This window comes from Leptodactylus fuscus, chromosome 9, assembly GCF_031893055.1.
Source record: "Leptodactylus fuscus isolate aLepFus1 chromosome 9, aLepFus1.hap2, whole genome shotgun sequence".
Lineage (NCBI taxonomy): Eukaryota > Metazoa > Chordata > Amphibia > Anura > Leptodactylidae > Leptodactylus > Leptodactylus fuscus.
In genome coordinates this window covers 45,290,848-45,304,250 of record NC_134273.1, presented here as the reverse complement: position 1 = coordinate 45,304,250, position 13,403 = coordinate 45,290,848, and the positions used below count along the sequence as shown (strand labels likewise).

At 43.1% G+C, this 13,403-nt stretch overlaps 1 protein-coding gene across 1 annotated transcript in view; it reads right to left on the bottom strand.

Annotated features, from left to right (window-relative positions):
- Positions 1-1,905: 1,905 nt before the first annotated feature.
- The window catches only part of SLC25A17 (solute carrier family 25 member 17), a 45,035-nt gene continuing 33,537 nt past the window's right edge, over positions 1,906-13,403 (bottom strand). Inside the window, exons 7-9 of the mRNA XM_075286358.1 lie at positions 11,580-11,675; positions 3,052-3,134; positions 1,906-2,172 (exon numbers count right to left, since the gene is read on the bottom strand). Coding sequence (XP_075142459.1) covers positions 2,037-2,172; positions 3,052-3,134; positions 11,580-11,675 — 315 coding nt within the window. The 3' untranslated portion in view covers positions 1,906-2,036. The remainder of the gene's footprint in view (positions 2,173-3,051; positions 3,135-11,579; positions 11,676-13,403) is intronic.

Sequence of the window (13,403 nt, the reverse complement as noted above, 5' to 3'; positions counted from 1 at the left end):
ATATATATATATATATATATATAGTATAGTATAGTATGATTTCTGATTGGCATTAGAGGGGTTATTAGGGACAAAAGAGCCCATGCCACCCCCTCCTGGTGTCACATACAGGTTATGCACAGATAATGATGATCATTCATTATCACTGTGCACGATGCAGGGCTGCTCCTCCCCCCTCCCCTTCCTACTACAGTTCGTAAGATGCTTCCTTAGACGGGGGGGGGGGGGGGGGGACAGTTTAGAGACCTATACCTCAGGACTGCATGAAGATATCTTGATGCTTTAAAATTCATTTTAAAGATGAGAATCTCATCTTTAAAATTATACAAAAGTTTTCGTGATAGAACTTATAGTTTTGGAGCGATTCACTGTTGAAACACTGTCGGGAATTGAGATCTGCAGTTGGATCTCAATGCCAAATAGCGTTTTCAACAGTGAATTGCTCCAAAAGTCTAAATTCTATCATGAAGACCTTGGTATCATTTTAAGGGTGCATTCACACTGAGTAAACGCTAGCTTATTCTGAACGTAAAACACGTTCAGAATAAGCGGCGTCTAAAGCAGCTCCATTCATTTCTATGGGAGCGGGGATACGAGCGCTCCCCATAGAAATGAATGGGCTGCTTCTTTCACTGCGAGCAGTCCCATTGAAGTGAATGGGGAGTGCCGGCGTGTACGCTCCGGCATGAGCAGAGCTTGCCGTATACGCCGGCACTCCCCATTCACTTCAATGGGACTGCACGGAGTGAAAGAAGCAGCCCATTCATTTCTATGGGGAGCGCTCGTATCCCCGCTCCCATAGAAATGAATGGAGCTGCTTTAGACGCCGCTTATTCTGAACGTGTTTTACGTTCAGAATAAGCTAGCGTTTACTCAGTGTGAATGCACCCTAAAGATGAGATTCTCATCTTTAAAATGGATCTTAAAGCATCCAGATATGTTCATGCAGTCCAGAGATATCGGCATTAGTAGGGAGGACGTTTTAGCTCCGTCCTCTGCTACTGAAGTGCCACCCTGGGAGGACGCAGAGCTAATGTTGGCTGTTTTTTTTCTCTGCAGTGTTTTTCATAGAAAGTCCAAAGAGTTTTCCTCTGCTGATGTACTGCTTCTGTTATAACTATACGGAAAAGGTCAGCATTTCTGTAGGTATAACCGACTTGCTGAGATTTGCAAAATTGCTTTTTGAAATCAAAACATTTCCGCTGAGGAATTTTTTTTTCTTCTGCAGTATGTGGATGGGATTAGCCAGAATCCTATCCACTTTGCGGGTAATATACAATGCTGTGTTTTCACAGCCTAAGGGTGCATTCAGACTACGTAACGCCGGGCGTGTATGAGAGCCGTACACGCCGGCATTACGGCAGACTGCCGAACACTTCCCATTCACTTCAATGGGAGCGCTCGTAAACGCCGCTGTTACGAGCGCTCCCATTGAAGTGAATGGGAAGTGTTCGGCAGTCTGCCGTAATGCCGGCGTGTACGGCTCTCATACACGCCCGGCGTTACGTAGTCTGAATGCACCCTAAAACTGGATAAAAAAAAAAAGTGCAATGATAAATAACTCTATACGAATTGAATAGTGTTATTTTAGCATTAAAAGATTTCTATAATTGGGTATACTATAATTGGGTTGATGTAGCTGATGTTAGTACATCTGGCCATTGCTTTGTTGTGGGAGAAAATCTTGGCAATACTCAAGTTAGGTGCTTAGGAGTCCCAGATTCATCTCATGGATTAACAAGTTATTTTACTAAACAATGTTGAAATAGACCCTTTTGACATTGCCAGATTCAGAAAACAAACCCCCAGCTGCATTCTGGGTTTTGGAGCCCTGTACCTAGTAATGGGTTTCCTTTATAAGTTTGTATGTAGAAAATTTAAAAGAAGAACCATGAGAAGCATGTATCAAGATGTAAAAAGACAATTTTATTAATTTATGAAAACCCTTTTCTCCCCATCTATGGACTGCAGTGTTCAACGTGGAAAATGATCTTCTGAGTAGAGGTGCGCACAGCTTCAAATTACAATAGACTGTTTTATTCTTTTAGAGCCATAATTCGGAATGTCAGGTTAGCCAGTTTCTCATATACAAGGAACATAAGTGCAGCTGTTAAGACAGTTTGAAGCAGCTTTGCTTCTAGACCTTTGTAAAGACCAAAAAATCCTAAACGCCTGGAAGGAGAAAAACATATGATAAAAACACGGGATAATGTGATAACACAAGAATAACAAACAAAGCTTTGCAAAATATTTTAAACCCTGTAGAAACTTAAAAGAACAAACACTGTATTCTCACTTCTCCAAGAGTCTTCGTTTGGATCCCTGGCATTTGTTAACACATTGCCCACATATGAGTATGTCAGCCAATCGGTAGGTAAGAGGTTCCATATGACTGGATCATCACTGCTCAGCCACTGATTGACTGTATTTCATCGGCGCGCAGCCGCTCCCATTCATTCCTATGGAGCGAGGTATTCGAAACTGCAGTTTCGAATACTATTCGCTCATCTCTAGTAAGTATGATTACTAACCCAAGTTTATATAGTGTTTTTAAAAAATAAATAAATAACGTTAAAACAAAAATCCAAACATTTCAAAAGAAAAGAAAAAAAAATAATCTTGGATTCAACATATTCTGTAATTTTTTTATGTTTCAGTGTATGGGGGCTGCATAAGGCTGATTTATTTTTATTTTGCAGGGCCAGAAGTACTTTTAATTTATAGCATTTTGAGGAAGATTTGTATTTTTTTTTTTTATTTTATTCATTTTATTAGACACACATAACTGAAAAAAATGGCACTTTTGTTTTTTTTCTCTTCCTGCTACGGCATTCATTGTACGGGGAAAAATGTTCTCAGAAATATGTAGACTGGGTACTTCTAGACTTATGTGTATGTGTTATACTTTATTTTTATATCTGATCTAGGGAAAAAGAGGTGATTTTAAACATGTAAAATCTTTGTCACTCAGACAATTCTCTCTCCAACAATTTACTCATTTTAGTTTAATTGTTAAAGCAACATTAAAACAAAAAAAAAGGGAAAGCATACCTAATCCGTTGCTTGAGAAGATGAATGACACTAAAAAAACTTCCAAATGTCCTTTTCTCTGGATTAAGTTTCTCATGCCCAAACTAGAGAACAAATTGAAAATGGCAAAAGTAGGAAAATTTTAATACAGAATGTTCTTACAAATGTTTTACAAAATTAAAACTTATCGATATGTGAATACTACATGGTATTTTCAGAGAGTCCAAGTTTACACTTTCTGACTATCAACCAGTATTAATATCTCGGCTATTGACTTTCAGTCTCTTGACAGCTAATATCTTACCCTCTATACCTGGTTACCAGTCACACTTTCAGCTTCTCTGTAGTAGTGAATTCCGCAATTACCTCTCAATGGCAATGCGATAACACTGAAATCTGGGCACCCTTTTCTAACTGATTCTGCGGACCCATCTTCAATGTACACAATAATAACCCATGTTCCTGTCTTGATGCTCCCTGAAGTGCTGTTGTCCTTTAATGCTGCTCAGATATTTCCATAAGGTATAACAAGCAGAAATACACTGGTCACCTGGTTACTGTTTTTATATAGAATCAGTATGATTATGGGGCCTGAAATATACAAGCAGCAGAGAAAAAGAATACTGCTGAAGGTATAACAAAAGTGTGAAACTAAAGGGGTCACATGCTGCAAAAATAAAACCGTAGTGTGCAGATAATGGTCCAATACACGCAGTACCAAATACACAACATATACAGAGAATACAAATACGTTTGGCATGGCAAACCAACCTTTGTTATGGGATAGTGTAGTAGACCATACTATTCCATGTTAACAGAGCCCAATCCGTACACGTATAAATAGTGCACATAAGTAGTGCCGCAAAGAATGCACATAAATAGTGCTGCTATAAAAATACACATACACCGTATATATACACTCACCGGCCACTTTATTAGGTACACCTGTCCAACTGCTCGTTAACACTTAATTTCTAATCAGCCAATCACATGGCGGCAACTCAGTGCATTTAGGCATGTAGACATGGTCAAGACAATCTCCTGCAGTTCAAACCGAGCATCAGTATGGGGAAGAAAGGTGATTTGAGTGCCTTTGAACGTGGCATGGTTGTGGGTGCCAGAAGGGCTGGTCTGAGTATTTCAGAAACTGCTGATCTACTGGGATTTTCACGCACAACCATCTCTAGGGTTTACAGAGAAAGGTCCGAAAAAGAAAAAACATCCTGTGAGCGGCAGTTCTGTGGGCGGAAATGCGTTGTTGATGCCAGAGGTCAGAGGAGAATGGCCAGACTGGTTCGAGCTGATAGAAAGGCAACAGTGACTCAAATAGCCACCCGTTACAAGCAAGGTAACCAGAAGAGCATCTCTGAACGCATAGTACGTCGAACTTTGAGGCAGATGGGCTACAGCAGCAGAAGACCACACCGGGTGCCACTCCTTTCAGCTAAGAACAGGAAACTGAGGCTACAATTTGCACAAGCTCATCGAAATTGGACAATTGAAGATTGGAAATACGTTGCCTGGTCTGATGAGTCTCGATTTCTGCTGCGACATTCGGATGGTAGGGTCAGAATTTGGCGTCAACAACATGAAACCATGGATCCATCCTGCCGTGTATCAACGGTTCAGGCTGGTGGTGGTGGTGTCATGGTGTGGGGAATATTTTCTTGGCACTCTTTGGGCCCCTTGGTACCAATTGAGCATCGTTGCAACGCCAAAGCCTACCTGAGTATTGTTGCTGACCATGTCCATCCCTTTATGACCACAATGTACCCAACATCTGATGGCTACTTTCAGCAGGATAATGCGCCATGTCATGAAGCTGGAATCATCTCAGACTGGTTTCTTGAACATGACAATGAGTTCACTGTACTCCAATGGCCTCCACAGTCACCAGATCTCAATCCAATAGAGCATCTTTGGGATGTGGTGGAACGGGAGATTCGCATCATGGATGTGCAGCCGACAAATCTGCGGCAACTGTGTGATGCCATCATGTCAATATGGACCAAAATCTCTGAGGAATGCTTCCAGCACCTTGTTGAATCTATGCCACGAAGAATTGAGGCAGTTCTGAAAGCAAAAGGGGGTCCAACCCGTTACTAGCATGGTGTACCTAATAAAGTGGCCGGTGAGTGTATATTACATATACAGATATATACATTAAATACACTCATTGTACAGTGCTGTGAAAAAGTATTTGCCCCTTAGAGATTGTTTGTTTGTTTTTGGACATTTGTCAATATCAGATTTATTTGATAATCTGAAAGAGTTAAGTATGGCAAAAATAGCAGTAATCTGTAAACGGACAAACTGTTTTTCACAGCTACTGTATGCACATATACACATTCCAATAACAACATCGTTCTCACATACATATAGATTACATACCTAATATAGATAACATTCCCTGTCCAAAGGATATGGCACTATGTATAAATTTTCTGTAGGTCTGACTGCTGGGTCCCTTGTGATCAATCAGCAAAAGCAGTGGCCCCTAAATTCTCCATGTGAATGAAAGAATATGCTCATTGATCTATGTCTGAATTGATGTGAATCATGGCCATGCAGACCACCACTCCATTCACAAGGAGCACTCAAGGGCCTCTGCGCCCATGATCACTTGGGGACTTAGCAGTCTTATATCATATCCAGAGTGTACAGAATGATATGTACACTGTTTTAGAGAACTACATAAACTGTGCCCTAAACATATATATGTGTGTGTGTGGCATAACTAGAAATGGCGGGGCCCCGTGGTGAACTTTTGACATGGCCCCCCCCCCCCCCCGACCGACGCCGAAGACCTTGACCGACTCCCTCCTATGCATTCCTGCGCGCTCTATTATCCCCCATAGTGGCCCCTGCACACAGTATTATCCCCCATAGTGGCCCCTGCTCACAGTATTATCCCGAATAGTGGCCCCTGCACACAGTATTATGTCCCACTGTGGACACCCATAATCAATTATTATACTCTAGGGTCTTTTAGTGCCAATCTCATACAACTTGCCATCTGCAGAATGACCTTTAGAATGTTCCTGGAGTCCCTTCTAACCCTGTCGACATCAGGAACCCGTAATTTTTACACTATGTCCAATCTTGCCTCTTGGAAACTTCGATTCAGACATTAGCCTCATCTGTTTTTGTGCCTGGCACTGAAACTTGCACACAGACAGGTTCAAACCTGCATAAGTGCGACATTTATCACACTAACAGGAGGATTCTGGATATTATTCATAATAATACATTAATGTGATTAATTATTTAAAATATTTATGACCTTAACCACCTTGAGTATATGTATAATTCCTGGTTATTATGCATGCTACCCACTAGCCACTGTTTCTCCTCTTTAAAATCCATCGGTGACATTTTACACGTTAACCCATACAGTCATGGCCAAAAGTTTTGAGAATGATACAAATATTAATTTTTACAAAGTCTACTGCTTCAGTTTTCCTAATGGCAATTTGCATATACTCCAGAATGTTATAAAGAGTGATCAGCTTAACAGCAATTACTTGCAAAGTCAATATTTGCCTAGAAAATGAACTAAAAACACAGCCATGAATAAAGAATGGTACCAGAATGTCCTCCAACATCAACTTCTCCCAACCGTCCAAGAGCAGTTTGGCGATCAACAATGCCTTTTCCAGCATGATGGAGCACCTTGCCATAAAGCAAAGGTGATAACTAAATGGCTCAGGGAACAAAACATAGAGATTTTGGGTCCATGGCCTGGAAACTCCCCTTAATCCCATTGAGAACTTGTGGTCAATCATCAAGAGACGGGTGGACAAACGAAAACCTACAAATTCTGACAAAATGCAAGCATTGATTGTGCAAGAATGGACTGCTATCAGTCAGGATTTGGTCCAGAAGTTGATTGAGAGCATGCCAGGGAGAATTGCAGAGGTCCTGAAGAAGAAGGGTCAACACTGCAAATATTGACTTGCTGCATTAACTCATTCTAACTGTCAATATAAGCTTTTGTTACTCATAATATGATTGCAATTATATTTCTGTATGTGATAAAAACATCTGACAAACACACATAAAAACCAGAGGGCAGCAGATCATGTGAAAATATAATATTTGTGTCATTCTCAAAACTTTTGGCCATGACTGTACAGTTCTTTTTTTTACTCAGATGGAAAAGTGCTGTCAGTTTATTCTCCCTTTCTCCTCTTTTACTTGAAAGTTAAAACTGGGGGATATACCCTCAGATTGAAAGACCTACTTCGCGCTCTTCACGGTGAAAAATAAAGAATTGTCCTTGGTATTTTTATACAGTAATTTATTAAAGATAACGCGTTTCGGGGTTTTCTAGTACTTCACGTGTACCACCCCTTCATCAGATCTCTGTTCCTTTGTTTGCAATTGCTTGCTCCTTCCACTACTTGCAAGCCCAGAATTATTTACCAGTGTCCTCTACACAATTCTGGACCAAGACTGGAATGATTCCATCTGACACAGAATCAGAACCCCGACCCTGTTCACGGGCCTTATTGCTAGTAATTACATCTTTCACCACCTACACTATGAAAATTTGGCTTTATGAATAATCAAAATGACATCCCGATGTCACACCAATGTTTTCTGTGAGAAACAACTGCCAGGTTAGGTACTTTTTCACTGCCTGGATTCCAATCATTTAGTTAATCCCTGCCCTCTAACAGAGAATTAGAGATGGTTTTAGACTAACCAGTTGGTTCCCGGAACCAGCAATGCGCCCCTGTAATTCTCCTTATACAGACAGATCCATGAATTCCAGACACATCCCTTGTGATTTTTTTTTTTTTTCGTTTAATGGTGCCTAAATGGAAATGGATCAAGTCTGCACGAAGCTCTCTCCCACCCACCCTTTTAATGCCTCCTCCCCTTTATTTTTCGATCCCTTCTAACTGTATTTATTTATAGACCGCTAGGAGGACTTTCAGTAGGACCGGAGAAGTTTTGTTGTTGGGATCCTAATATGGACTCTGGCTATCTAAATGCAAACTGGTTATTGATTTAGTTCATTACTACAGTTGCATAGTTAGTACAGTGGAAAAAAAATACTTAAGTCCATAAAGTCTAACCAAGGGATGGAAAACGTTGTGGCTGAAGGGGCGAGTGAAGGAAATCCGCACTCTATTTTCACCTTTCCATAACCATCAATGCTATTTTGCTGTAAAAAGGCATCTAATCCTTTTTTTCAAGCTATCAGTTGTTGCTATTGTGACCAGCTCCTGGTTTAGGCTATTCCATAGATTCGCAGCTCTTAAAGAGAAGAAGCCTTGTCAACTCTGGAGAACCCCCTTGATTTTTGAGGAGATTTTACATGGAACAGCTTTTCCCCACATTTCATGTATGGGCCATTTATATATTTACTAGCATTACCCGCGACTTCGTCCGCGGCCCTCCACCCCCCCGCGTGCCCCACCTGCAGTGTCACCTGGGCCCCCCGCCTTTGCCTTGTGGCCGCAGTGGGCCCTTTCAACCCCAGTGCGCCCATGGACCCCCACCTTGCGCCCCGCTGGCCACCTTCTCTTCCTTTCCCCCATGGACCCCCACTTTTTTCCCTATCCACTCCAACATTCCCTCGCTCCGTTCTCCCTCCCCAACCCACGACCCTGGGCCCAGTTCCCACCCCACCCCGTGCCCCCTTTCCTCTACTACACAACCCCCCCACCCTGTGCCCTGTCTTTGCCATCTCTAACCATCCCCCCACCCGCACATGCGACCCCGGCTCCACCCCACCCCGGGCTCCCCGTGCGCCGAGGTTACAGGGGTGCATGGGGTTGGCAGACAGCGCAGCTGCTGCGGCCATGCACGGCACGCGGCACAAGTAGACGTCGATCTGTGGGAGTGCGGCACAGTTCCCTGTACCCCTTCCGACCCCCGGTGGACTCACCGCTCCACATCACGCACCGGGCTCCAGCGATACCGGCAGGTGCGGCTCTCAGATGCTGGCATGCACGCCAGCATTTTCTTCCTGTGAGTGGGTGCACGCCAGCATTTTCTTCCTGTGAGTGGGTGCACGCCGGCTTGTGGGTCTATATCTCCGGCCACGCAGTTCTTGGGCCAATCGGAGCCCTGCGCATGACGTGGTGACGTCAGCTCAGGCCCTTCAGCCCTGTTTGTTCCGACCGAAAATCACTGCTGCTGGTGCGGCTGTCTGCAGAATGTGGGGTGAGGCAACCGCAATCTATGCCCGCTCCATGCTGCCGGCTGGCATGGCGTCGTCGCTCCGAGCCAGGAGCAGCCGCCATTTTCTCGGGCAGAGACTTTCTCAGTGGTGCCGCCCACGCAAGCCCACCAACGTATTAGGCCGCTTGGCTTCCCCTGCGGCCCCCACCCCCAGACTGCAGCCAAGCAATCGGAGCCCCGCTGAAAGACCTGTGATTACGTCATCTCAGGTCCTGCAGCGGAGCCGGAGAGCACTTTCACTGGTCGTGGTCAGTATTGCGGGTGAGTGTGGGACCTAAAAAGTAGCTTATGTTTCCTTCCTAGTGAATATCTAGGTCTGTGGCAAATGAGGATCAAACATCCAAACACACAAACTTTCACATTTATAATATTAATAGGATACCAGTTTATCATATCTCCCCTTAAAGGGATTCTACCTTTCAAATCGAATTTTTTGCCGTTGACAGATAGGAATAGCCTTAAGAAAGGCGATTCTTCTCCTACCTTTAGATGTCTTCTCCACGCTGCTGTTCGTTAGAAATCCCGGTTTTCGTCGGTATGCAAATAAGTTCTTACACAGTAAATAAGCAGCCATTTTCTTGTGGCCTGCGGGCATGCGCAGTCGACTCTGCCCGAGACCTAGAAGTTTGACCCCGAGCGCCGGAAGAAGACTCGTGAAGAGGCCGTTCCTGAAGAAGATGGAGGCAGTGCTGGAGAGTTCTCCCGCAGCATTGGGGACGCCCCTAGTGCTGCGAGAGAACTCATTTGCTTACCGACGAAAACCGGGATTTCTACCGAACGGCGGCCCGTAGAAGACATCTAAAGGTAGGAGAAGAATAGCCTTTCTTAAGGCTATTCCTACGTGTCAACGGCAAAAATTCGTTTTTAATGGTAGAATCCCTTTAAATACCTCGACTCCAGACTAAACAGATTTAACTCCTTTAATCTTTCCTCATAACTAAAGTCGTCCATGCCCCTTATCAGTTTTGTGGCTCTCTGTTGTACCTTCTCCAACTGTAGGACACCTTTTTTTATGAACTGGTGCCCAGAACTGAACGACATCCTAGAAGAGGCTGCACCAATGCAGTGGTAATATTACAACCCTCTCCAGTGAGTCCATACCCCTTTTAATATATAACAATACTCTCCTGGCCTTAGAAGCAGCTGATACACATCGTATGCTGTTACTTAATCTATGATCTACAAGTACACCCAGGTCCATCTCCACCAGTGACTTTCCCAGCTTTACCCCCCCCTTAGGGCATCTGTTGTATGCAGATTATTTTTACCCAGATGCATAACCTCACACTTATCCACAATGAACCTCAAGTGGCTACTCAAACACTCAGTCTGTCCAAATCGACTTGTAACCTATATACATCCTACATAGGCTTCACTGTACTACATATCTTGTTGTCACCTGCAGAACCATTTATTCCTCTAAATTATACTGTCCTGGTGGCTATTATTATTATTATTATGATTAATAGTCTCTATTTTTAACCCCTTCCTATCGCACCTCTCTGCCTTCCCTACATCCTATCCCCACCCCTTCTCTCCTGTTATGTATATAAAATTACCTTCACTAATAAAAAATAACTTGTCTAAAAAAAAATTAATTGCTTAAAATATAAAACGATTATGATCATACTTGCAATAAAAATATTCAATCATGAATATTTAATTCACAATTAAAATTCATCCACTAGCATAAAAAAAATGCTTGAAATACTTGTAAAATTTCAAAATGAAACTATATATTTAAGTTTATTAAAGAGGTTATCTGCTTTCTAAGACTGATGACCTATGCTGAGGGTAGCTATACAAGCTGTAGTGGAGAATGTAGGTACTGCAGCACTGCTCCATAGCTCTCCTGCACTGCCTCAATACTGGTGATCTGCAGGGGCTCCATGCGTCGGAGCCTCTCCCCATCTAATATTGATGACCTATCGTAAGAATAGCACATCAGTCTTAGAAACTGGATAACCTGTTTAAAATATATTAAAGTTCTAAACCATTTTTTTTATACTGTAAAATAAAACCAATGAAATTAACCAATCTACACATAGTAATACATAACCAGGCACACTGCATTTTCATCTACACACTTTGATCCTGTTGTACTGGACATCTAATAATCTAATGACAGGGAATCCTGTGTATTAGCAAACCAAGAAGCAATGGACCTGTAACAGAGATTCCCTAGGCATCTCTGGTACTTTTATAAATAATTGGTTCTAGGAGAGAACTCCCATGTAATACGGCATGTATAGCGAAATACTATTTTTCTATGTAGTCATATGCAATGACTTGTGTATGTTTACAAAGAAAATACAGCTGATAATTCAGCAAAGCTATATTATAATAGCACTTACCCGCAGTACTGACTGCACAGTCTGTAAAGGATAGGTGACCGTTGTGGCAATAGCTTTGGCAATAGCTCCAATAATGAATACTTGAAAAGAAGAAAGCTGACAAAAGAGAAGGAACCAGTTTAACATAGTGCATAGTATTACCAATACCAGCAATGGGCAAAACAGTTTTGAAAAATGCATAACATCAATTACCATGAATGGAATTATATTGATTATATATATTATATATTTTACATGCGTTATATTAAAGGGGTTTTCTGGGTAAAAAAAATTATATATATATTTAAAAGGTCTGTTAGTGCTATTAATGGGTAAATAAGTGCACCCGAATACCTTTAGTAGTGTTTGGAGAGATGTCTGAGTTTCTCTGGGAGCTCCTTGCATCCACTGCATTTGTTTGCGTGGTCTAGCTTCCTGTGCTTTATCCTACAACTCCCATGGTGTTGACTCACACTACCTCCCTCTCACTCCCTCACACCCCCTCCCTGTTTTCCTAGCTATCCTTCCCACTACTAGCCCTTCCCAATTAACTAACTCAGCCCTCCCCCAGTCATACGTACCGGACTTCCTGTCCAGAGATGACTTCCTTCTGTTGGGAAGGCTACTCCTCTTCTTTGAGTTCTGCGGGTGAGTGCATTATAGTCCCAGCATTGCGCTGTAGCCGGCACTCCACCTCTACTGTGTAAGCATGGGAGGCCGGAGAAGCAATAGAGATGGAGTGCTGACTACACAACAAATATTTTTATAACTTTGACTTATTAAGTGTTGGCGTTTTTTTTTTTTTTAAACTTTTAGACACCTTAGGGTTTTGCATTGCATAATTCCAGCATTTCCATTGCATAGAGCAGCCTGTAATAGCGGTGTATGCCAGACAAGCCTGGGAGCCATCAATAGCCTTATCATTGCTCTCCATAGGCGACTCCACCGCAGAATCAGTATGAAACTGTCTGAGAGAAAACTGCAAAGAGGACGTTTCTCTCTGCTGCTTTCAGTATAAAAAAGTGTGCTGCAAGATACCAAGATTTCTAATTTTTTATCCAGGCTAGAGAGGTTGCCCAATAGGATACAGAGCCGCCTTTCAATTATATAGAATTCCCAAATAAGTTTATCTATATCCCAATCTACACTCCCTATCAGTATGTCTTATAGTGTGTGGGAGGTAACCAGAGGAAACCCACGCGAACACGGGGAGCAGTGGCGGATCCGGGGTTTGCGGGGCCCTGGGCAATTGACTTTGGCGGGGCCCTACTTACTGGGGGTCTTGCACTTCTAACCTGTACTTCCCCACTGTTGAAGACTAGAAAGAGGGAACAAAACGTGCGGCGCGCGCAGTGCGCCGCAACAAATTAGGCCCCACCCACTTTTATGTTGACTCCACCCATTCTCATTCAATTTTCATGTGATTCCACACAGTATAATCCTCCTACAGTCACCCGTAAATTATATCTCCCCCCCATTTTCATATACACCCTTCATCTACCTCTAGTTTCATGTCCCCCCTCTATCTCTGTCCCCAGTTTCATGCCATTCTCCCCCTTTATCTGCCCACAGTTTCATTTCCCTCCCGTCTCTGCCCCAGTGTCATGCCATCCCCCCCTTCATCTGCCCCAGTGTCATGCCGTTCTCCCCCCTCCATCTGCCCCAGTGTCATGCTGTTCTCTCCCCCTCTATCTGTCCCAGTGCAATGCCGTTCTCCCCCCTTCATCTGCCCCAGTGTCATGCCATTCTCCCCCTTCATCTGCCCCAGTGTCATGCTGTTCTCCCCCCCTCCATCTGCCCCAGTGTCATGCTGTTCTCCCCCCCTCCATCTGCCCCAGTGTCATG